Source organism: Pelophylax lessonae (assembly GCF_965119305.1).
Source record: "Pelophylax lessonae genome assembly, chromosome: 10".
In the NCBI taxonomy this organism is placed as follows: Eukaryota; Metazoa; Chordata; class Amphibia; order Anura; family Ranidae; genus Pelophylax; species Pelophylax lessonae.
In genome coordinates this window covers 235405062-235431614 of record NC_138777.1, presented here as the reverse complement: position 1 = coordinate 235431614, position 26553 = coordinate 235405062, and the positions used below count along the sequence as shown (strand labels likewise).

General features: G+C 46.3%; 1 protein-coding gene across 1 annotated transcript in view; it reads right to left on the bottom strand.

The window, feature by feature from the left end:
- Positions 1–5670: 5670 nt before the first annotated feature.
- CDH13 (cadherin 13) overlaps positions 5671–26553 on the bottom strand; it is a 668836-nt gene continuing 647953 nt past the window's right edge. Inside the window, exon 12 of the mRNA XM_082269695.1 lies at positions 5671–6052. Within this exon, the coding sequence (XP_082125821.1) occupies positions 6045–6052 (8 nt within the window). The 3' untranslated portion in view covers positions 5671–6044. The remainder of the gene's footprint in view (positions 6053–26553) is intronic.

The window sequence follows — 26553 nt, the reverse complement described above, 5'->3', positions numbered from 1 at the left end:
TGTATTTAACTGATTAAAAATGAAAGTTCAGTTGGCCTCTAACTTACAAATAGAAATTGAACATAGTGGGGCCATTACTTACACACAATGAAAACAGCCAGTGGAAGGGTCGTGCCAAATTTGCGTTAACTTCAAAAAGACAATCAGGATAAAAAAGGATTCCATAAGTTAGGTGGAGCCAGACTTTTATGTTTAGGGGTGCGTGTGTAGGGAAAAAAATGAATGCATAGAGGGTTGCTGCAGCGGGGGTTACATGCTCATCTACTGCTGCCTGCTCCCAGCGTAATTAATGGTATAGTATATGCACCCCCTGTCTCTCTACCCCCTTATTGTGCACCTCAACTTCATACATCCCCACTGTGCACCCCTATTCCCTCTACCCCCTTATTGTGCTGCCCAACTCCATACACTCCCCATTGTGCACCCCCAATCCCTTCATCCCCTTATTGTGCACCCCAACTCCATACACTTCTCCCCCACTGTGCACCTCCAGTCCCTCTACCCCCTTATTGTGCACCTCAACTCCATACACCCCCACTGTGCACTCCCAGTCCCTTTACCCTCTTATTGTGCACCCCAACCCCATACAACCCACTGTGTACCCCATTCTCCCTACTCCCTTATTGTGAACCCCAACTCAAATCACTCCCCATTGTGCACCCCTTGTCCCTCTACCCCCTTATTGTGCACCCTGACTCTATACACCCCACTGTGCACCTCATTCCCCCTTATTGTGCACCCCAACTCCAAACACTCCCCATTGTGCTCCCCCTGTCCCTCTACCCCCTTATTGTGCACCCCGACTCTATACACCCCCACTGTGCACCCCATTCCCCCTACTCCCTTATTGTGCACTCCAACTCCAAACACTCCCCATTGTGCACCCCTGTTCCTCTACCCCCTTATTGTGCACCCCAACTCTATACACCCCCACTGTGCACCCCATTCCCCCTAATCCCTTATTGTGCACTCAAACTCCATACACTCCCCATTGTGCACCCCCAGCCCCTCTACCCTCTTATTGTGCAACCTGGCATACTGGTAGTTAGAGGAGCCAGTTGGCGGTGGTCCTGGGGAGAAGAGAGATCAGAGCCACCCTCAACTGCACCAAGCAGTGTACTGCCACACACTCAGTGGGAGAGTACTTGCTCTCCTCAACTCCACCTACTCTGACCAGGACCCACCCACACAGCCTAAGAGGGAGAGAAGGGAGCATGCTGCTGACCGGACCAGAACAGGACTAATCTCCCACCTCTTCTCAACCCAAATCCTTACTAATTCTGCACCCCCCTAGGGATTTTTCACAAAAGGCAACCGCCCATTTGGCCCCACCAATGCTTCGACACTGATCTCTTTGCACAGCACATAGATGCACTGGCACTTGCAAATCTAAATAACAGAGACCTCTGTGTTCAGTAGAAGTGACTGGAACTGCTGAACACCAATACTGGAGAATTTTTCTTCATAAATTGTCTAACAACTGGACCTGGAACATTGAAGGGGGGGGGGGGGTGTAGGGTAACATTGAGCTTGCTCAATAAGGCAGTGCAAACAGCAATGAGCAGTAAGTCCCAGCAAACAATCAGGCGACAATAACGGTTCGATCAGTTAGGAGATGATTTTTGATTGGTAGCTGATTGTTATCTCTGCCCTTTGCTCTAACTTTCTGATTTAGCCTGAATTGAGCCTTATAATATGAATTATGAGCAAGTGCTAGTCCAGCCAAAATGGCCGACCCAGTGATGTCACTAGCTATTAATGGTTTGATAGGTCCTAATCTCATCACTCCAGGCTCATCTCACAATATGGTCAACCATACTTAAACATTGGACAGCTGATTCCATTGTGTGTCTCCATTGTGTGCATGTGATGGCCCAGTACTGAAATAAGATGATATTTCGCCCCATGAATTAATAATAACATGTTATATAGTATACATTTTCTATAAATTTGACATATAGCTCTGTATATCTATCCTGGAGGACTTGGCGATGAACAAACCTACAAGGATTTGGCTTTGCCTTCTATGCAATAGAAAGAGCGCCCTCCCAGAGTCGCGTTGGCCTCGGGACAAGCCTGGATCCCGGTTTAATGTAAAGCTCAATCCTCCATGACATCAGCCCCAACTACAGTTATGTTTACAGAGACCCTGTTTTAATTTGCAAAGAAAATCAGTTCCCCCCCCCCCCCCATATCTTAAGTTTATAAAATACTTTTTCTCCTTTATTCTCTATATCACTTATACTACAGCACATCTGATCCCAAGGCTCACACACTGACATAACACTTGTACAATTAAAGTGCACCTGTATTTTTCAAAACAATACTTAGCTGTATAGAGGGTAGGTAGAAACGTTGACAGAACTAATTAAATAATTATCATTGTCCCCCATTCTGATAGCAATGACCATATATGTTCAATTACATCATCCTGCATCCCTGCCCCTTTGTTTACATTCAACTGGAGATTCTCCGGCTGCCAGCTGAATGGGGTGGGGATGCGTCATTGGTTGCTAGGACGCCATAGGTATCCTAGCAACCAAATACATTGAGAAAGAAACTGAGGAATGGAGTGTCCATGGTACGGACACGCTGGCTTCTGTGCTGCCTCCATTATGCCTCCATGCAACAAATTAATGTACCTGTTTCTAACACAGTTCTAAAGAGTGTCTAGGACAGTGGTTTTCAACCTGCTGGGCCATGACCCCCCTCTCCTGAACCTCCAGTCTCCCACAGTGCCTCTCAGCTCCCATAGTGCCCTTGAAACTCCCATAGTAGCTCATGTGCCCTCAGGCCTCCTGAGAGCACTTGGCCTCCACAGTGCCCCCCCCCTCAAAGCTTCCACAACATACCCCAATCGACGTCAGAGCCTCCAGCTCTCCATAGTGCCCCTGACCTTTATAGTATACCCCAACCAACTGTAGAGACTCCAGCCCTCCATAGTGCCTCCACCCTTTTACAGTATACCCCAACCAACTGCAGAGCCTTCGGCCCTCCATAGTGCCCCGACCCTTGTACAGTATACCCCAACCAACTGCAGAGCTTCCTGCCCTCCATAGTGCCCCCCATCCTTCTACAGTATACCCAAACCAGCTGCAGAGCCTCCAGCCCTCCATAGTGCACCCAACCTTCTACAGTATACCCCAACCAGTTTCAGAGCTTCCAGCCCTCCATAATGCCCCAACCTTCTACAGTATACCCCAACCAGCTTCAGAGCTTCCAGCCCTCCATAGTGCCCCCCGCCCTTCTACAGTATAGCCCAGCCAGCTGCAGAGCCTCCAGCCCTCCATAGTGCCCCCCACCCTTCTACAGTATACCCCAACCAGCTGCAGAGCCTCCAGCCCTCCATAGTGCCCCTAACCTTCTACAGTATTCCTCAACCAGCTGCAGAGCCTCTAGCCCTCCACAGTGCCCCCAACCTTCTACAGTGACCCATGGTGCCCACCAAACTCCCAGAGTGTTCTTAAGCTCCCTCCAGAAAGCTCTATCGCTGCAGGGCCTCCAAGTCAGCTGAAATGTCCCCTAAAGCATTACACAATCCCTATAACCCCACTGTGACATCCAGCCCCACCCAGAGCCTTCCAGAATTTCAAAACATGTTTGCTTGACCATACTTTTATTATGTGTGTATAAATGTAACTCTTTACTGTTTTGGGACATTAGACCAGGTCGGTAAGGGTTCTGGTCTCAAAAAAGCTGAGAACCACTGTACACTTTCTTTTTTCTAGGGGATGATTTAATGTCGAGGAACTCCGACCTTACTTCACATTCTTGCAGCAGCCGGTAGCCGACTCTTCCTCCCGCCAACACCAAAATGTGGACAGGCACTTCTTCATCATCATCATCATCATCATCATCATCATGTACAATGTGGTGACCACTGGCCCTGCACTGTATGTGATGATGTTGGTGAGAGGGGCGGACACAAGACTGGGCTGAGACCAGCAAGAAGAAAAGCTCCAAGGGACTGGTCACCACAACCGGAAGTGGATTACAATAACTATTCCTATGTGTTAGATCATCGCCTAGAAAAAAATGTATATTCTTTACCAGTTGGGGAAGGGGACAATGTTAATTATTCCAATTATGCCCAGAGTTGGGCTTTACAGAAAATATCTTTATTATAGTTTCACATTAAGCCTAGGGTCACATGGGCAATTTTTAGTCCAAGAGCCTGAAAAAAATCTTCCCAGAGATTAAATTGCTCTTTCTGTGCTATTAAAGGAGATTGGGCGATTGTTGGATCAGTCTCATGCAAATAACCCCGTTGAGTTTACTTGGAAGGCAAACGTTTCCCAAGAATCCCCTACTCCCACAGTTAAGCAATTATTGAGCAATTAATCGCCTACCCCTACTAAAGTCCAAAGAGGAGAAGATAGGAGATTGACCGCCAATAGGTTCTGCTGTGCGATTAAATTGCATCAATTGTGGGAGTTGCTCGATGGCACTCCCGAAAAATCTCATATGTTGCAGCTTCCATAAAAAGTAATGTAATACAAAGTGAGATTTTAATAGTGAAAATAATCGACTAAAATTCGCCCATGTAGCCCTAAGGGAGTGTAGATGGAGCCGCCATCTTGTATTTGCTTGAAAATATGCATTCTGCTTGGCGCTATAGAACAGTTTTTTTTTTTTTAATTACTAACAAGCATATCAGTCAAAAATGGCCTGAAAACAATGTAAGCTGTGCTATGTCCTGCCACTGGTTTTATCTCGGCAGTCCGACATGCAATAACCAGTGGATGAGGAATCAATCTATGTATTACCCTCATGAAAATGTGCATATAATAGGCAATAAAATGCTAAAGGTTTGATTTTACTGTCATGTGCACCCTTAAAAATGACAAAAAAACATAATTAGGATGGGCCCAGTACAGCATCTACTTCCCCTACCCTCTTCTATCACAGCGTTATGTCTGCTTCTAAAGCGTGCACTTTAAATTCTTCGACAACTTTATACATCAGAGGAGATTGCATATAGTAACACCTTCTATTCCGCTACAGACTGTTAATAAGAAGTACTTGGCAGGCTATGGGAACTTTAAAACATCTGGTACTAGGTTGCCGTTTTTGCAGGCAAGCCGTCTCCTTGCAACGAAACACGTAGGTGCAACAGGAAGAGTGCACTGATGCAAGCTTTGCCAGTCAGAAGCGAGCTCCTCGAAAGAGTTCCTTGGCTTGCCGGAGAGGGGGGAGAAAGAATTATCCTTTACCGGTCTGGCTTTGTCAACCCCCGGTGATCCTCCGCCGGCAGGAAAAAAAGGGTTAATGCACTCTAATTATATCTGACAGGCTTACAATGTGTTTAAGTGGCATCTTATTACGTTTTATTTGCACCGTGGATGTCTCCTTAATGTGTTATTTTTCGCCATCCCGCCTCTGCAGCGTCGCCTCCTTGTCAAAGACTGATTGGTAATCTTATTAACATGAAGCCATTAAGAGATCCTTCAGTGTACTTCTCTAAAAAGTGTTTTGGTTCGATGCACACGACATGCTGCTTGGAGGAAAAAAATAAAAAACAAAACGCCTTGGCGCTGTGCAGCCAGGCCGGTCTGAGGGCGGTGGTCTTGTTAAGGGTGGGGGGGGGTTGGGAAATTGGGGGGGTCTGGATTAAAATGAAGCACACGTACACACAAATCTGACAGACAAAAAAAAAAAAGCTGTTTTCGGGTCAATCAGTACAATAAGTATAGAAACAAAACTGCGAGCGTTTGGGATATATGATCGTTGCGTTCCGCCTGGAGCAGGACGAGTTCAAACCACTGTTCCCAGTGTCTTTTGGGCTGCATTCTTGTCGCGCGCGGCACTCCAGCAGCGATCCCATTGATAAAAAGAATGCAAAATTAGAGGCGGTCAAGGACTGGTGTACCAATTTTTTTTTTTTAAGAGAATAATTGAGGTTGCAAATTAAACAGAGAGTCTGGAGCGGTTAAAGCCCGGTCTTCTAATAACTGTGTACTGCAGTCTTCCGGTAAACATTTTTTTTTTTCCCGTCTTCCTGTTGCCATGGCGATGTGGTAGCCAGCGTAAAAAGTTCCCGGTGCTTACAGACCTAAAGGAGACAAAAAAATAAATAAAAATAAGCTTAATAAAGATGAAAAGGAAACGGGGTAGGGTACGCTTCAGCTGCAACAAAGTTGACGGGGGTCATTGGTGGTGGTCACTGGGTTCCTGATCTCAGGATTTGCAACAGTACAATAAAAAGGCAGCTTTATTAACTTTGGAAGCTTCCGGTCCCCCGTCCAGTGTTGGGCTCCGCTGTAAGGTTCTCCGCATCCTAAATCAGTGAAAGTGTCATTCATTGGTTTTCATTTTTTTGATACAATACATTTTTATTAATTTTTAAAAACATAAAAGTTAAACATACATGAGGTTTTTTTATTTCGCATATAATCACAAAAGTTTTAATTTTTTCAATGCTATATTTATTATAGCATTAAAATATTTGCTTAACAAGGCAGTCATGATGTGTACAGTTCCTATAGTAGCCAATCATATTTTATCCTTTTTATGTAGTTTATGACAGAAACTGAAACTTCGAGTTGCCAAGCAACAGCCAAGAAACCTTAAGGATTTAGAGAAGATCTGTAAAGAAGAGCGGACCAAAATCCCTCCTGAGATGTGTGCAAACCTGGTCACCAACTACAAGAAACGTCTGACCTCTGTGCTCACCAACAAGGGTTTCTCCACCAACTACTGAGTCATGTTTTGCTTTGGGATCGAATATTTATTTTACTCACTGAACTGCAACTTAATTTATAACATTTGTATCGTGTTTTTTCTGGATTTTTGGTTGATATTCTGTCTCTATTATTGAAAATACACCTATGATAAAAATTATACACCCGCCATTTCTTTGTAAGTGGGCAAACTTACACAATCTGCAGAGGATCAAATTATTATTTTCCCCACTGTATATATACAACTCAACAAAATTGAGTACACCCCTCAGATGGTGTCAAGCGTGTGTGGTGGCAACCAGGTGAGTACAAAGACAAGTGTGTGTTACCTACAGTCAAGCATGGTGGTGGGAGTGTCATAGTCTGGGGCTGCATGAGTGCTGCCGGCACTGGGGAGCTACAGTTCATTGAGGGAACCATGAATGCCAACATGTACTGTGACATTCTGAAGCAGAGCATGATCCCCTCCCTTCAGAGACTGGGCCGCAGGGCAGTATTCCAACATAACGACCCCAAACACCTCCAAGATGACCACTGCCTTGCTAAAGAAGCTGAAGGTAAAGGTGATGGACTGGCCAAGAATGTCTCCAGACCTAAACCCTATTGAGCATCTGTGGGGCATCCTCAAATGGAAGGTGGAGGAGCGCAAGGTCTCTAACATCCACCAGCTCTGTGATGTCATCATGGAGGAGTGGAAGAGGACTCCAGTGGCAACCTGTGAAGCTCTGGTGAACTCCATGCCCAAGAGGGTTAAGGCAGTGCTGGAAAATAATGGTGGCCACACAAAATATTCACACTTTGGACCCAATTTGGACATTGTCACTTAGGGGTGTACTCACTTTTGTTGCCAGCAGTTTAGACATTAATGGCTGTGTGTTGAGTTATTTTGAGGTGACAGCAAATTTACACTGTTAGAGTCGGTTCACACTGAGGCGACACGACTCCTTACTACTTCGGGGGCGACTTGTGCATAACCATGCACCACGACTTCGGAGCGACTTGCAGGGACTTCACATAATGGAAGTCTATGCAAGTCGCTCCGAGGTCGCCCCAAAGTAGTACAGGACACTTTTTCTAAGTCGGAGCCACTTGTGTCGCTCCTATTAGAACGGGTCCTGTAGCGGTCAACGGACCGCGAGGGAGCGCGACTTGTCAGGCTGACAAGTCGCCTGACAAGTCGCGCTAGTGTGAATGGGATCTTAAACTTTTATTGGAAAAAAAAAAAATATTTACAAAGATGTGAGGGTGTACTTACTTTTGTGAGATACTGTATGATAAAAAATTATAGACCCTACATGTCTATGTAAGTGGGCAAACTTAAAAAAAATCTGCATCAGATCAAATAATTATTTTCCCCACTGTATATATATATATATATATATATATATATATATATATATTGTATATATAATATATATATTGTATATATAAAATATATACAAAAACAGTCGCAATTTCCTAAAGGTGACATTCTGAACAAAATAGCTGTTAAAAAGTCTTGCGTATCGTGATTTTTTTGTCAGCAAATTGTCAGTAAATAGTGTAAGAGCTCCTACACTCCATCAGTATGGCGCATTTCTTCCCCGGTGTGAAGAAACTCGGTTACAGCGGTGCCCCTTCTAATCTATAGTCATTTTCTGTAGTTGGGGAGCGTTAATGTTCGTAAAACCGCAGATTAGCTTCCTCCGACATGAAACCTCTTTGCGCTCTGCCTGGTGAAAATCATGACTCCGCTGGGAACGGTCGGGGGTCTCCTCTCAAAGTGCATTAGGCAGGAAGAATATACGAGACCGGCACCGGGTAAATGCCTTTAGTAAAATACTGATTTAGTCATGTTATCAACAACGACAGAGATGTGATAGAAGAAGAGAGAGCAGTCTATCTTCTTCTATCTCAGCCATCGCTGGAATGATGTTTCCTTCACAGTTGACATTAGAGTGATTTCTTGTAATACATATGTTAGAACTTCCATTACCCCATCTCCCACTCTGTCCACATTCCCAGATCATACTGTGCTAAAATAAATATATAGTACAGATTTAATGTATTAAACCTAGCCCTAGTCTCCCTGCCCCTCACTTTTTGTGTCCCCCTCCAGGGGGAAAAATCCAAATAACGTGGTCCATCCATTCTCAACCAAGATTCCCCCAAGGGTTGCTAGGGGTTCCTTGAGCTGTAGCAGATGGACCTCCCATCTGATGGTGTCTGCATAGTTCCTGGGCCAATGCCACTTGGCAAAGCCAACTGCCGGACAACAATATTCTTTTTAGCGGTCTGTAAGAGTGGTATACTTTGGTGGAAGATCTATATAGCTGCACCAGTCATTCTCAACTAGGGTTCCCTCTAAGATTCCAAGGGGTTCCTTGAGCGGTAGTTGATTGACCTTCAATCTGACGGTGTCTGTATAGTTCCAGGGTCACCACCACTTGGCAAAGCCAACTGCCAGGCACACAATAATCTTTTTAGCTGTCTGTAAAGGTGGTAATCTTTGGGGGCAGATCCATATAGCTGCACCAGTAATTCTAAACTAGGGTTCCCCCAAAGGTTCCTAGGGGATTCCTTGAGCTGTAGTCGTTTGACCTGCTATCCTATAGTGTCTGCATAGTTCCAGGGCCAATGCCATTTGGCAAAGCCAACTGCCGAACACCAATGATCTATTTAGCTGTCTGAAGGGGGGTATTCTTTGGGGGCAGATCCATATAGCTGCACCGGTCATTCTCCACTAGGTTTCCCCCAAAGGTTCTTACGGGTCCCTTGAGTAGTAGTTGATTGACCTCCTATCTTATGGTGTCTGCATAGTTCCAGGGCCAACGCCATTTGGCAAAGCCAACTGCCGAACACCAATGATCTATTTAACTGTCTGAAGGGGGGTATTCTTTGGGGGCAGATCCATATAGCTGCACTGTTCATTCTAAACTAGGATTCCCCCAAAGGTTCTTAGGGGTTCCTTGAGCTGTAGTTGATTGACCATAGTTCCAGGGCCAATGCCATTTGGCAAAGCCAACTGCCAGGCAAACAATCTATTTAGCTGTCTGTAAAGGTGGTATTCTTTGGGGGCAGATCCATATAGCTGCACTGGTTATTCTCAACTAGGTTTTCCCCAAAGATTCTTATGGGTCCCTTGAGTTGTAGTTGATTGACCTCCTATCTTATGGTGTCTGCATAGTTCCAGGGCCAACAGCATTTGGCAAAGACAACTGCCGAACACCAATTATCTATTTAGCTGTCTGAAGGGGGGTATTCTTTGGGGGCAGATTCATATAGCTGCATCATTCATTCTCAACTAGGGTTCCCCCAAAGGTTCCTAGAGGTTCCTTGAGCTGTAGCTGATTGACCTCCCATCTGATGGTGTCTGCATAGTTCAAGGGCAAACACCACTTGGCAAAGCCAACTGCCGGACAACAATAATAATTTTAGCTGTCTGTAAGAGTGGCATTCTTCGGGGGGCAGATCCATATAGCATGCACAAGCCGTTGCCAACCAGGGTTACAAGGAACCCCAGGGTTTCCCCAAAGGTTGCTAGGGGTTCCTTGAATGGAAGATGATTCACCTCAATCTGCAGTGGATGACTTTTGCTTTCGTTGGCAAAGCAGTCTCTATGCAGAAGTCAGAAACCCCCCCCTCCCCACATCACTCATTGCAGAGCTATAGATTGACTTATTAGAGGATGTGCTGGATCTCTGCAGAGACATCTTTGCTTCCTTTCTGGGAGCAAGAATTCTTCCCTGCAGTGCCAGAGGACAGGCTTATTTCTACCCAAGCTGCCAATTCATTTTCTCCAGAAAACAGCCACAACCTGAGTAGAAAAGCCTATCCACTGCCAGGAAACTGCAGTGGAGGACTCTTGCTCTCGCTGGTGAAGCAGTGGTCTCTTTGCAGAATTCGGACAACCTCCTCCCCCATCACTCATTGCAGAGCTATGGATTGACTTAGCAGAGGGTGTGGTGGACCTCTGCAGAGAGACCACTGCTTCCTCCCAGAGAGCAGGGATACTTCTCTGCAGCATGCTGGCAGAGGACAGGCTTTTCCACCCAAGCTGCCAATTTACTCCAGAAAACAGCCCCAACCTGAGTAGAAAAGCCTATCCCCTGCCAGCAAACTGCAGTGGAGGACTCTTGCTCTTGCTGGTGAAGCAGTGGCCTCTTTGCAGAATTTGGAGAGCCTCCTCGCCCATCACTCATTGCAGAGCTATGGATTGACTTAGCAGAGGGTGTGGTTGATCTCTGCAGACAGGCCACTGCTTCCTCCCATAGAGCAGGGATCCTTCTCTGCAGCATGCTGGCAGAGGACAGGCTTTTCCACCCAATCTGCCAATTCATTTACTCCAGAAAACAGCCACAACCTGGGTAGAAAAGCCTATCCCCTGCCAGAAAACTGCAGTGGAGGACTCTTGCTCCCGCTGGTGAAGCAGTGGTCTCTTTTCAGAATTCGGACAACCTCCTCCCCCATCACTCGTTGCAGAGCTATGGATTGACATAGCAGAGAGTTTGCTGAATCTCTGTAGAGAGGCCACTGCTTCCTCCCAGAGAGCAGGGATCCTTCTCTGCAGCATGCTTGCAGAGGACAGGCTTTTCCACCCAAGCTGCCAATTCATTTACTCCAGAAAACAGCCACAACCTGAGTAGAAAAGCCTATCCCCTGCCAGGAAACTGCAGTGGAGGACTCTTGCTCTCGCTGGTGAAGCAGTGGTCTCTTTGTAGAATTAGGACAACCTCCTCCCCCATCACTCATTGCAGAGCTATGGACTGACTTAGCAGAGGGTGTGGAGGATTTCTGCAGAGAGGCCACTGCTTCCTCACAGATCACAAGGATCTATTTCGCTGATTAACCACTTGCCGACCGTACATATACTGCGGCGGTCAGCCCCGTGCAGGCAAAGTGAATGTATGGGTACGTCACTCGCCTGTGAGCCAATAGGGGGCGAGCGCGCGCCGCCGGAGGCACGCTCCCGCCCCCGCTCGTTCACTGTGACTCCCGCGCGTGTGACCAGCAAACCCGATGTCCGCCGGCCACTCGCGATCTCCCGCTGGAGAGGGAGAAAGGCAGGCGGCTGATGTAAACAAAGCCGCCTGTCATTCTCCCTGATGTAACTGCAGAGATCATACGATCCTGCTATGTAGGATCGTATATCTCTGTAGTTACACAAACAGCCACATCCCTTCACAGTTAGAAGCACACCCCTAGGGACACATTTAACCCCTCCTTCTCCAATAAAGTTAACCCCTTCCCTGCCAGTGTCATTATTACAGTAACAGAGCATATTTATAGCACTGATAACTGTAGTAATGTCACTGGTACTCCCAAAAGTGTCAAAAATGTCAGTCAAGGGTCCCATCTGTCCGCCGCAATGTCGCAGTCCCGCCAAAAAAAAAATCGCAGATCGTTGCCATTACTCGTTAAAAAAAAACAATAAAAATGACAAAAATCTTTCCCGTAGTTAGTAAACGCAATAACTTTTGCGTAAACCAATCAAAATACGCTTATTGCGATTTTTTTTTACCATTTTACCAAACATATGTAGCAGAAAACAAATTGGCCTAAAATGTTAAAAATTTTTGATTTTTAGATTTTTTTTTGAGGAATTTCATATAAAAAAATGTGAAAAATATTGTTATTTTTGCAAAATTGTTGCGCTTTTTTTGTTTATAGCGCATGATCAAAAAATCGCACAGGTGATCAAAAACCACCAAAAGAAAGGTCTGTTTGTGGGAAAAAAAGGACGTCAAATTAGTTTAGGTACAGCGTCGCACGACCGCGCAATTGTCCGTTAAATTCACGCAGTGCCGAATCGCAAAATAGGGCCTGGTCAGGAAGGGGGTAAAATCTTCCGGGGCTTAAGTGGTTAAAAATGAAAGTTTAATTGGGATTTGAATAAATCCTGCACTGAGAGAAGATACAAAGGTAGACATTTTTTACTTCCCTTTGAAAAATGCAAGCTGCCTGGCTGTCCCTGACATCAGGACTCAGGAGGTCTGAAACAAGCATGTGGCAAATAAAGTGGAAGTAAAGACAGAACTCTATATACTAGTTCAGGGACTTCAAAGTATTGGGTCCAAAGGCCAGCCAGGCGAAAAGCATTTTCTAGAAGGGGAGCTGAGATCAGGGCGCCTCCATCTTTTTTACTTTTGCATTGCTGGGCCTAATAAGCTAATAATAAAAAAAAAAGTCTCCTCCGGTCCCCAGTTATCTGTTCAGCGCTCCTCACCGTTCCCCAGCCTCCCGCTTCAGACACATAATTAACCGCAATTAATTCAATAAAGCATTTAAAATGAAGGTCATTATGTGGCGGAGGCTCTGCTTGTTCGGAGCACAACACCTTGCACTTGGGGATGTCTCGCTAATTTGACAGCGCGCGACGGGCCCGCGTGTCATCCTCAAGATGGCTGATGGGATTAAATTGGCAATCGTGTTTTATTTGTGTCGGCTCTGACCCCGATTCACAGCTGGAGGAGCCGCCACAGTACAGGAAATGCTGATTTTTATGTAGATTGGATCATCCGTGGCGTGTGAAGTCTTTACTCTGAAGCTGGGGAACCTGTTGATTAAAGAAGGACTCCAGCAGAGACGGGGCTCTGTATACAGACAGCAATGACGGAGCTCCTCTGTTCTATTTATGTCATCGCTGCACACATGCAATGTGGACTGTCAGAGACTGCAGATAAATGTAACACCCTCCTAGGTAAGTGCTAGAGAGAGAGAGAGTGTCGTTTTGGATCCTTTCTGCTTTCCAGAAGGATTGCCAGGTAAATCTATATTGTTCTTTGCCTACCAGAGAGCAGGATCTGCTAGTGACAGGGGCGTAACTACAGGGGTTGCAGGGGTTGCAATTGCAACAGGGCCCCATGCTCTGGGCCTGTGCGGCTCCCCTGTAAACCTGGATAGGAGGGGGGGGGGGGGGCAGCATGTAGAGAAATCACTGTCCTCCTTTTTCCCCCTGTAGCTGAAGGAGGAAAATGGAGGAGATTGGTTCCTCTGTATGCTGCCCCCGCCGCCCCTCCTATACAGTTCACTTGTGTTCTGCTGTCTCTGGGCCCCTGTGTGCTCCCCTGGTCCCCCCCCCCCCCTCACTGTGCTCCCTCCCCTCTCCTGCCGGCTGCTGCAGGGGAGGTGTCATAATAGAGAACCAGGAAGGGGTCGGTAAATATGTAATTTACCAGCTCCTTCCTTTTACTGAATGGACAGAGTCATAGTCAGTCACATTGTAAAAAAATAAAATGATAAAAAAAATAATACAATTAAAATACCAAAAAATAAAAACTACTGACACCAGTGGTTGAACTTCCGGGATCGCAAAGGACACACTTGCGACTGGGCCCTGGCACTCCGCCACCGTAGAAAGTTGAAGGGGTGGGGGGGGGGGGGGGTCAGCCTGTCAGTGCTCAGACCATACACCACACACTGCATCAAGTCAGTCTGCATGGCTGTCATCCCAGAAGGAAGCCTCTTCTAAAGATAATGCACAAGAAAGCCCGCAAACAGTTTTCTGAAGACAAGCAGATGGATTACTGGAACCATCTCCTGTGCTCTGATGAGACCAAGATAAACTTATTTGGTTCAGATGGTGTCAGGCGTGTGTGGTGGCAACCAGGTGAGGAGTACAAAGACAAGTGTGTCTTCCTACAGTCAAGCAAGGTGGTGGAAGTGTCATAGTCTGGGGCTGCATGAGTGCTGCCGGCACTGAGGAGATACAGTTCATTGAGGGAACCATGAATGCCAACATGTACTGTGACATACTGAAGCAGAGCATGATCCCCTCCCTTCAGAGACTGGGCCGCAGGGCAGTATTCCAACATAACGACCCCAAAAACCTCCAAGATGACCACTGCCTTGCTAAAGAAGCTGAGGGTAAAGGTGATGGACTGGCCAAGCATGTCTCCAGACCTAAACCCTATTGAGCATCTGTGGGACATCCTCAAACAGAAGGTGGAGGAGCGCAAGGTCTCCAACATCCACCAGCTCTGTGATGTCATCATGGAGGAGGGGAAGAGGACTCCAGTGACAACCTGTGCAGTGCCCACAATTGTGCTCCCAGGTGAGCGCGCACTGCACTTAAAGATGTTAAGGTGGAAGTAGGTGGCACAATAGCCCCTTTGTAATATTTAATGAATATTCAAAAAAAAGTTTTTATTTGGTTACAATGAAGCACTGCATGTATAATCACAGACTTTAATATCAATCACTATTACTTTTGTGTAATCAGGAAATGTTCTAGGATTTGATTATTGTTTGTCAATTGGAGTTCACTTATGCTTTAACCATTCCCTGCCCGCCCTATAGGCAAATGACGGCGGGAAGGTGGTTACATTATCCTGACCGAACGTCATGGGTCGCGCAGAGCGGCGATCAGCGATGCGGCGTTTCACTCTGACACTGACTGACTGACGTAGGCTCTTTACCATGTGACCAACTGTGTCCAATCACAGCTGGTCACATAGTAAATAGGAAGTGCCGTTGATCAGGCTTTCCTCAGTTCGCGCCTGACAGGCAAGAGTAGAGGAGAGCTGATCTGCGGCTCTCCTGACAGAGCATTGATTACCAGTGCAGACCCTTGGGGGGGGGGGTGACACTAGAACCACCAGGGATGCCCACCCATGACCCCAGGGATGCCCACCATGGCCACCAGGGATGGCAATCAAGGCTCAGGGAGCCCGCCAGTGCCCTCCCCATCAGTGCTGCCCGCCAGTGCCCATCATTGCCATCTATCAGTGCCACCCACCAGTGCCCATTATTGCCCACCAGTGCCGCCTATCAGTGCCCATCAGTGCCGCCCATCAGTGCTGATCAGTACCGCCTATCAGTGCCCATCAGTGCCACCTATCTGTGCCCATCAGTGCTGCCAATCAGTGCCCATCAATGCCACCTATCAGTGCCCATAAGTGCCGCCTATCAGTGCTGCATATTAGTGCCACCCCATTAGTGCCTCCTCCTCAGTGCCTGTCAGTGCGGCCTCATCAGTGCAGGAAAAAACGTATCTATTTACAAAATTTGATAACAAAAAAACTTTTCGGTCTTTTTTTATTTGTTTAGCAAAAAAGAAAAAACCTTGCGGTGATCAAATACCACCAAAAGAAAACTCTATTTATGGGAAAAAAATGACATGAATCTGGTTTAAGTACAGTGTTGCATGACCGCGCAATTGTCATTCAAAATGCAACAGTGCTAAAAGCTAAAAATTGGCCTGGGCAGGAAGGGAGAAAAGTGCCCGGTATTAAAGTGGTTAAATGAACACCTATGAATAGCACACCACCACATATTCTATAGATGTGAATAGATAACCGCCTATTTCTTACGCCGCGTGAGTAAAGGAAGCCTTAGAATAGCGCCACTTGAAGATAGAACCGTATTTACATAATGCCTTGTTACATTAGCCTATAATATAAGAGCTCGGGGATGACAGAAGGCTTCCTCCTTTTGAAACCAACTGAGCAGTAAGATAAATGTATCTCATGGAAGGCTAAAGCGGGATTCATTGTGATAGAAGGGACTCGGCTATTGTCGGCGGCCTCTCGCCTATACAGCTATAGACTGAAAATTCAATTTATATTAATGAATCTGCACAAGAGCCACTTACTCCGTCTCTCCAGTTGTCTTCTGCTTCTTTTGATGTCAGAACTTCTGAAATTTACTCCACGCTACCGACATCAAAAGAATACAGATCATCAGCGCTAAAAGGCCCTGAAACCATTCCTAAATAGGTGGCGGCATCCAGGTTTTTATGGAATAAGCAAAACAAGGAGATCCTCGGAGGTGACACTCGGAGCAAATCCGACTACGCAGATGACTTCATTTGGTTCTGTATCTTCAATCGGCGTTTAACTCCTTGCCTTCGCCGGCTTTCCTTTCATAGGCTAAATGTCCTTGAAATGAAACTTCACTCTCTCAATCAACATTGACTATTTTTAATCCTTATGCTACTAACAATAGTAAATACATAGGAAAGTATATTATACACTATATTGCCAAAAGTATTGGGACGCCTGCCTTTACACACACATGAACTTTAATGACATCCCAGTCTTAGTCCGTAGGGTTCAATATTGAGTTGGCCCACCCTTTGCAGCTATAACAGCTTCAACTCTTCTGGGAAGGCTGTCCACAAGGTTTAGGAGTGTCTATGGGATTGTTTCACCATTCTTCCAAAAGTACATAGCTTGGACGGGAAGGCCTGGCTCGCAGTCTCCACTCTAATTCATCCCAAAGGTGTTCTATCGGGTTGAGGTCAGGACTCTGTGCAGGCCAGTCAAGTTACTCCACCCCAAACTCACAAGGCATTTTTTGGGGGTTTTTGGAGGCAGGCAAAACATCTGAACTTGTGTATAGTGGTATATATACCACTATACACAAGTTCAGATTTTTTTCCTGACTCCAAAGAACCCAAAAAATGCCCAAAAAAACGCTTGCTACTAAACCGGCAAGGTGTGAAAAGCGAGAAGCCAACAACCTGTTCTGTAAGTGTTCTAATACAAACAATCTTTTTTTCTGGTTCTGGACATGCTACAGAGCTGAAACTTCACAGGTACACCTTTTAGACCCCCCAGACACTAAATCCAAAGAAATTTTTTTTTTTTTTATTTATTTATTTTTTTTTATTTTTTCAATAAAACTTTTTTTTGTGTGATTTTGTGTCTGGGGGGTCTAAAAGGTGTACATGTGAAGTTTCAGCTCTGTAGCATGTCCAGAACTATAAAAAAAAAGATAATTTGTATTAGTGCAATTATAGATCTGTAATATGGCTTCGCTCTTTTCACACCTTGCCAGTTTAGTAGCAGGCGTTTTTTTGGGCATTTTTTTGGGTTCTTTAGAGGCAGGCAAAACATCTGAACTTGTGTATAGTGGTATATATACCACTATACACAAGTTCAGATGTTTTGCCTGCCTCCAAAAACCCCCAAAAAATGCCTGCAACAACACACCTGGGTGTTTTTTTTTTTTTTTTGACGCTAGCGTTTTTTTGGGCATTTTTTTTTTTGGGTTCTTTGGAGGCAGGCAAAACATCTGAACTTGTGTATAGTGGTGTATATACACACATACTTATATGTATATACACACCTAGACATATATAGGTGTGATAGGAGCGTAACTATATTGGTGTTAATTATTTCATTAGTGCAAGTAGTTTCTTCTGCTCCTTTCACACCTATATATGTGCAGGTGTATATATACAGACATGTGTGTGTATATATACCCCCTATACACATGTTCAGATGTCATGCCTGACTCCAAACATGTGCTCAAAAAATCACTATAGACGCCTGCAGCCAAAAAGAATGCTGACGGGGGCGAAGCCATATTCCTGCAGCGAAAGTGACTTGAGAGAAACTATCTTTTCTCTATAGCGGTCACCCTGACATGGAAGGGTTTGGTCACCCTGCCATAGCAGTCACTGTCAGTTCACCCTACACTACATTACGGTCACCCTGACACTTCACACTTTCCCTACAGAAACTAAATTTTTGAAGCTAACTAAAGTGTAAAAGAGCACTCTAACTACACTAGATATCCCTTTCCTCACACTAATAAATGCTAAATGACACTTTTAAAGTAAAATTAACAAAACTGCTTCCACTCTCTTCCATGTCCTGTATAACAATGCTAGGAATTTGGGGGGGGGCTATCTTATATACTATATATATATATATATATATATATACTGGGGGGCATTTTCACTAATGATTGGACTATGGACCCCCTAGTCACTCCAATCACATTCCTAACATTCTCCTGCCCCCTCAATTGGCTTTTGCTAATGGTTCTGGTCCAATCACAGGCTTTTAAAGCCCATTTCCTGAACCATTGCATTTTGGTCGGTTCTGGTTGCCGAATTCCAAACTTTTTGGGCAAAAAGTTCTAAATTCGGCCGAACCTCGAACACCCAATGTTCGGGCCGAACCGATGGTCGACCCGAACCGTTTGATCATCCCTAGTGATCAGTGGGAAGAATGCTCCTTACATTGGTGGTCAGTGGGAAGAATGCTCCTTACATTGGTGGTCAGTGGGAAGAATGTTCCTTACATTGGTGGTCATTGGGAAGAATGTTCCTTACATTGGTAGTCAGTGGGAAGAATGTCCCTTACATTGGTGATCAGTGGGGAAGAATGTTCCTTACATTGGTGGTCAGTGGGAAGAATGCTCCTTACATTGGTGGTCAGTGGGAAGAAGGAGGAGGACACACCCAAAGAGCTCTCTCAGAGAACCAGCCCTTTTCAAGCCTGGGCCTTGCTTGCTAGCTTGGCCCAGGAACAATGCCTGATCCTGGGGGAGGCCCTGGGAGGGATCCCCCTGATGACACGGGGCCTAGTGAGGAGGAGGTGGAGGACCTGTCTGTGGGTCCAGGCCCTGGTGAGAATGCGGATGTCTTCAGCCAGAAGATTATCAATCGTTTTAGGGCGATTGGGAGAGCGGAAGAAAAACTTAAAGTTTTGAAGGCTGAACACAAATCCTTCAAAACCAAGTATTTCCAGGCCTGGAGTAAAAATCGCACAGCCATGAAGCCTGAGTTACAGGAATTGGAAGAAAAGGTAAAGGAACAAACTTTATTATTGGAAAGGCTGAAAGATAGAAGTGGAGCATTTAAAGAAAAATTTGACAATGAGAGGCGATTTACCAGCCAAGCATCAGCAAGTTCTGTGGATCAGCAGCCTCAGTTAATGGATGACCAGGCTCCATCTGCCTCTGCACCTCTCCCCACATGCCAGAACTGGGAATCACCAGTGGCAACCAGCCAGGGGGTTGAGAGTGGACATGGATCCCTGACATTCATCCAGCAGATGGAGTCACCCCTGAAAGCAGACAAGTTTGTATTTTCTGATGATCCATCAGAAATCCCTGAGGATGGGCAGAGGAGATTCAAGTCAGCAAAGCCAGTAATGGTGGAGAAATCCCAGTACACCATGCTGCCATCCAACATGTCTGCCCCATCTGCTGTAGTGGATGGTGTCCCAGGTGAGAAAGAGCTCTGCATACAGCTACCTATTGGAGTTACCGCTGTGGAGAAACCGACAGACATGCAAGCCCCGGACCATCAGACGAATGTGGATGGACCTGCATTAAACACCCCAGGCATGGATTTTGCTGGTCTGGCTGAGACCAGTAGTCCCACGGCAAGCAAAATGGCTGCCAGCTCCAAAGAGCCTGCTTCATGTTCACCTGAGCCTCCCAGTCTTCCAGTGCTGATTGCTGATGGGGGAGGGGATCAACATAGTTCTGGAAGTGGAATGGAAGTAGCAATGGAAATATCCTGCAATGCTTTACCTGCTGCTGTGTTAAAACAGAATGCTATTTCCACAGCTGAAAACCCTGTCCTAGTGGAAGAGAAGATGACAGCTGGAGTTTTTACCAGTGCAGCAGCAGCTATGGATTCTGCTGTGAAGACAACAGCAATAATAAGTATCCCAGCAAGTATAAAAAATGACAATGTTAAAGCAATGAATGTGGTGGGTGGTGGTGAAGGGGTTAGTAATGCTGGGAAAAATAAAAATGACATTTCTCCTCCTGCTCAGCAGAGGAAAGATTCGATTGCACAGATCAATCCCGAATCTGTGCAATCGTTATCTGCTAAGTGTGTGTCAGATAATTTAAAAAAAACTGATGGATTTTCTGCTGGGAGGAATGTTGGAAGCTATGCTTCAGCTTTGGGGAGTCACACCAGGGTGGGTGGTGGGAATTCTGTTATTAGTCAAAATTCAGGGAGGTTTGGTGGGTATAGGAGGAGGAATGTGGTACAGTTGAGGTGGGTGGGGGATGGAACTCCGCCAGTAAGGGGGAGGGTGGCTGAGTTGATTTTGGAAATGGGGTTTAAAGCTTGTGATATTTTTGCTTTAATTTGCCCGGTGGGGAGTTATGAATTTGATTTGTCGTTTGTAAAACCTGAAAGTTTGGATCTCTTCTGGGAGAGATTTAGGAGGTGCAAGGGCCTTCAGCAGTGGAGTGGTTTGGTGCCAAAAGTGATTTCAAGGCAGCCTCTGATAAAATCAGTGACCATTTTGGTGCGTAACGAATCCATACCAGAGGCTGATTTATTAGTATGGCTACGCCGATATGGCGAGGTCCTCACTCCACTGCGGAAGGTCCTTGATGAGCATGGGATATGGACAGGGGCCTGGACAGTGTCGCTAAAATTGGGGGTGCTGGGCGATGTAGTTCAGCACCTCCCCTGCTCAGCCTTTCTGGGTAGGGATAGGCTGACCATTTTCTACCAAGGTCAGCCTAAGGTATGTAATAAATGTGGTGATAAAGGCCACTTTGCATCGTCCTGCACCCACAAGAAGTGCTCACTGTGCCAGGATTTAGGCCATTTGGCCAGAGAATGCACCCAGATTCGGTGCAATTTGTGCCAGCAGCTGGGTCATCCATATAGCCAGTGCCCAGAGGCACTGCATAACTTGCCAGGATTGGAGACTGAGCTGCAGAGGCTTGATAAAGAAGATGAAGCAGCTGAAGTTAGAGAGGAAATTGTTGTTGCCCCTCCTGTGTCTGTTGTGTCAGATTCTGTTTCCCCTAGTGATGTGGTCCCTGAGTCTGTGTCTGTTGTGTCAGATTCTGTTTCCCCTAGTGATGTGGTCCCTGAGTCTGTCCCTCCTGTTGTTCCTACATCTACTGTGCGTAGATCCTCCAGACTAGCGGAAGCTGCTGGGGGGGCGGGTATAGTGGATCTTCCCCCTCGGCCTACTCCACCTCCAGTCCCTGTCTCTCGACACCGCAAACGCGGCCAAGAGGGTGCAGGGGTGCTGGATGGTGGTGGGGTCGATGGGGTTGAGGGAGGGGTGTCCATGTCCCATGTCTCACCCTCTGTTGTGGAGGATTCGGATGATGAGGGGTGGGAGAGGACAAAGAGGAAGAAAAAGAAGAAGAGGAAGACCAGTAAAGCGGTCACTTCTTCCTTACAGTTAGAGCCAGGAGGGGTTCCTCTTGGCAACACATTTTCGGTTTTATCAGGGGAGGAGTTAGTATCCGATTTATCTACTTTATCATCTATGGATGAGGGGGAGTCACATAGTGTAAAGAGAGCTGTTTCGGGTGATGAGAGTGTGGTGGAGGTTAAGAAACGACTACCCCAATCATCCTGATGGCAGTGCCCGCTCTGATAAAGGTGGCGACCATTAATGTCGCCAGCGTGAAATCTGCAAGAGCTCGTGATATTGCCTTATTTTTGCTCAGTGAGTTTGATGCTGAGATTTTATTTTTGCAAGAGACCTGGCTCAATACTTTGGCCGATGTCCATCTAGCAAAAAGGGAGTGGAGATGCGGTCCCTCCTTTTGGTCTCTTGCGGCTGAGCCTTGCAGCGGAGTTGCGGTTCTTTTTAAAACCGATATGGTAACGTGCCGGCGGATAATTGAGGTAGAAATGGGGAGATGCATGGTCTTAGACGTCTCTGTTAGGGGGCAGGACCTGCGCCTCATCAATATCTATGGACCGCAGTCAAAATGGGACAGGAAATGCCTCTTCACAAAGATCAAGCCCTTCCTTTTTACATCCCAGCAGGTTGTCTTTGGAGGTGACTTTAACACCATAATTAGGCCTGAAGACAGGAGGGTCTCCATAGACAGGCTGGGTTATGATAGCGTTTTTCTTAGAGATATGGTTAGACAAGCAGGCCTGGTAGATGTGCACATTAAGCACTGCCCTGGCAGCACGGGATTCACGTTTCAGAGAGGGAATAGTCAGAGTAGGATAGATAGGTTTTTTTTAAAGGAGAACTCTGCTTTCTCGGCTCCTGAGTTGAGGGCGGTGGAGTTCTCTGACCACTGTATGCTGTCTGTGACTCTGAATGCCTCGGACACTCCACCCAGGGGAAGGGGTACCTGGAAACTGAATTCGGCTCTCCTGGAAGATGTAGAGGTAAGACAATCCTTTGAGGATTTTTTTCAGGCACAGGTTTCTATTCTGGACTTTTGCAGCAGTAAGTCAGAGTGGTGGGAGCTTGTGAAACAAAGGGCGATCGGACTTTTCAAGGCCATAAGTAAGAAGAAGCAGCTTGGTATGTATATTGCCTACCAGCATTTGCGGAGGAAGCTTGATCGTCTTGTCTCGTATGGAGGAGATCCAGGGGAGATCTCGGAGGTAAAGCTTCTTCTTAGGAAGTGTCAATACGACCGGCATGCCTCCTTGGTTCTGGAGAGAGATTATGGGAAATATCACTCGCCTGATCCTTACCAGAACTGTAAGCAAGGCATAGCAGTTAAGACGGTCATAGGTCTGAGGGATAGTACGGGTTCCCTGGTGAAGTCCAGATCAGGGATCCTGGAGATCTTCAGGTCATATTACGCAGACCTTCTGGGAAGAAAGGACCTTAGTCGGGACAGGATGGAAAGCTTTCTGGATTCTACTCCAGGATTGGGAAATGATACATTGCCTTTGATGGATTTGACAGAACCAATTTCAGCGGATGAGGTAGTTCGTGCTATAGAGAAGCTGGCTACCAAAAAGTCGCCTGGGCCAGATGGGTTGACAGCTGAATTTTACAAGTGTTTTAAGTCCATTCTGGCTCCCTTTTTAACGGAGGTTTATAACAGCTGTTTAGATGAGGGTTCTCTCCCTCCCTCCATGAGGCAATCCGCTGTGATTCTTCTGTCAAAAGGTAAAGACCCCTCAATAATTGAGAACTGGCGCCCCATCAGTCTTCTCAATGTTGATAGAAAGATCTTGGCGAAGATTCTTTTTTGGCGCTTGTCGTCAGTAGCAGGCGATTTGTTGTCCAATCATCAGCACTGCTCGGTCCAGGGCAGAAGTACCTTTTCAGCAATTTTAGCTGTCCGGGAGGCTTTGGAGCGATGCAGGGCTGCTGGATGGAGAAAGTACTTGCTGGCATTGGATCAGGCGAAGGCTTTTGATCGAGTCAATCATGAGTACCTGTATTTGCTACTTGGTAGATACGGCCTGCAGGGAAGGTTTATTGATTGGCTGAAAACATTATATAAAGGGGCTGAGAGCTTCCCACTTGTTAATGGTTGGGTTGGACGGCCTTTTGAGGTTGGCTCTGGGGTGCGCCAGGGGTGTCCTTTGAGCCCCCTGCTATATGTATTCGCAATCGATCCCTTCATAAGAAGGTTAGAGAGTGGATCGTTGTGTGGGGTGCCTTTGGGCATTGCTGGTGTGCCGCCTTTGAAGGTCGTGGCCTATGCCGATGATGTGTCTGTTATTATCTCTGGGATGGAGGAGGCGCAGGAGGTGGTCTCTGTGATGGAGCAGTACACTGAGGCTTCTGGCTCTAAAATCAATCATGAAAAGAGTGAAGTTTTCTGGATGGGTGAGGAGGGTGAAAGCTTCGAACTTCCGGATGCCTTCCCAGAGCCCCAGCAGGAAATTAAAGTGTTGGGCATCAAATTTGGTCCTGGTGACTATGGTCATCGAAATTGGGAAAGCAGGTTGTTGAATGCCAATGCCAAGGTGGCAAGCTGGAAGAAATGGAAACTTTCCTTGAGGGAAAGGGTTGACTTGATTAAAACTTACCTGATCCCAATCTTTTTATATGTCAGCTTTGTCTGTATCTTGCCGGAATCTCTCTATGCAAGGGTGTACAGCTGCTTTTTCCAACTGTTATGGGGAAATAGGCTGAACCTGATCAAACGCAATGTAACTTACCTGTCCAGGCGGGAGGGTGGTCTAGGAATGGTCAACCCTATAGTTTTCTTTTCTCTGCTTTTTTTAAAGTATAATCTTGGTAATATGTTAGCAGAGACCCCGCCGGGATGGGTGGGTATTTTTCAATCTTGGTTTAGGCCTTTTCTGCGATGCTGGGAAGATGGCGGGCCAGTGAAAAGTCTGAGAGTCCGACATGGCAAGCTTCCGGCTTATGTTGCCCCGTGTCTGAAAATACTTAGGCAGTGGCAGGTGACAGTGGGGGATATCAAGTCCCTCCCCAGAAAGCTTCTGGAGAAGAGGATTTTGGGCTCTGCTTTCAGTGTGTCGCTGACCTTAAGGGATTGCCCAGGCCCCGTAATGAGGGAGGGGTTGCGTTTAATTAACTTAGGAAGAATCCCTTTGAAGTTTAGGGATCAAGCCTGGCTCGCTTTCCATGGAAGGCTCTATGTGAGAGGGAACCTGAAGCATCGCCCTGTGGATGATCGGGATTGTCCTAGAGCGGAGTGTGTTGGTAAAGTGGAGTCTATGGACCACTTTTTGCTCCAGTGTCCCTTTAACATAGAGGTGTATAAAAGGGTGGGGAGGGCTCTAGGCATCCCCTTTCTCTATCGCATGAGTTATGCGGAGTGGGTGTACGGGGCATTCCCGACTCTCTGGGATTTTGATTTGGATACACTTTTTCTAGTTAGTATAGTTGTCCGTTACTTCACGTGGAATGCACGGTGCCAGATTACCCTGCGGAAGAAAGTCCTCCCTGTCGAGGTGGTGGTGTACGATATTCTGGGTGAGGTTGGGAAGATTCGGGGTCTTGAGAAGGGCAGGGAGCCTCGAGCGGTCTGGATAAGGGCGTGGAGGAATATCAGACCTGCTTTTGGTGAACTGTCCATCTCTGGGTGAAAAGCTTTTTTCCTATGCTATTTCTTTCACGCCCTTAGCTTTTGTTAGTTAATATCTTCATTTTTGAAGAAGGGCTGCATGCATAATGGGAGTGGTTTTTGTTTCTTGACCTCGCAGGTTTGATGTCTGGTGTGGTGGTGTGAGTCTTATTAAGATTATTTTTCCCGGTAATGATGTGTTTCATGATGTGAGTTTTGTTTTTGCTGTAAAGCCAGTCTTTATTTGAGAGCAGAACTTGCTATGTATTTTTTTTCCCTTTTCATGTAAATATGTATATATTTATTTATGTATATTGATTTTATGATTATTGATTGCAAGACTTTTAATAAACAAAAATTGGGAAGAATGTCCCTTACATTGGTGATCAGTGGGAAGAATGCGCCTTACATTGGTGGTCAGTGGGAAGAATGTTCCTTACATTGGTGGTCATTGGGAAGAATGTTCCTTACATTGGTAGTCAGTGGGAAGAATGTCCCTTACATTGGAGGTCAGTGGGAAGAATGTTCCTTACATTGGTGGTCATTGGGAAGAATGTCCCTTACATTGGTGGTCAGTGGGAAGAATATTCCTTACATTGGTGGTCAGTGGGAAGAATGTCCCTTACATTGGTGATCAGTGGGAAGAAGGAGGAGGACACACCCAAGGAGCTCTCTGTGAGATCCAGCCCTTTTCAAGCCTGGGCCTTGCTTGCTAGCTTGGCCCAGGAACAATGCCTGATCCTGGGGGAGGCCCTGGGAGGGATCCCCCTGATGACACGGGGCCTAGTGAGGAGGAGGTGGAGGACCTGTCTGTGGGTCCAGGCCCTGGTGAGAATGCGGATGTCTTCAGCCAGAAGGTTATCAATCGTTTTAGGGCGATTGGGAGAGCGGAAGAAAAACTTAAAGGTTTGAAGGCTGAACACAAATCCTTCAAAACTAAGTATTTCCAGGCCTGGAGTAAAAATCGCACAGCCATGAAGCCTGAGTTGCAGGAATTGGAGGAAAAGGTGAAGAAACAAACTTTATTATTGGAAAGGCTGAAAGACGGAAGTGGAGCATTTAAAGAAAAATTTGACAATGAGAGGAGATTTACCAGCCAAGCATCAGCAAGTTCTGTGGATCAGCAGCCTCAGTTAATGGATGACCCGGCTCCATCTGCCTCTGCACCTCTCCCCCCATGCCAGAACTGGGAATCACCAGCGGCAACCAGCCAGGGGGTTGAGAGTGGACATGGATCCCTGACATTTATCCAGGAGATGGAGTCACCCCTGAAAGCAGACAGGTTTGTCTTTTCTGATGATCCATCAGAAATCCCTGAAGATGGGCAGAGGAGATACAGGCCAGCAAAGCTAGTACTGGTGGAGAAATCCCAGTATACCATGCTGCCTTCCAGCATGTCTGCCCCACCTGCTGTAGT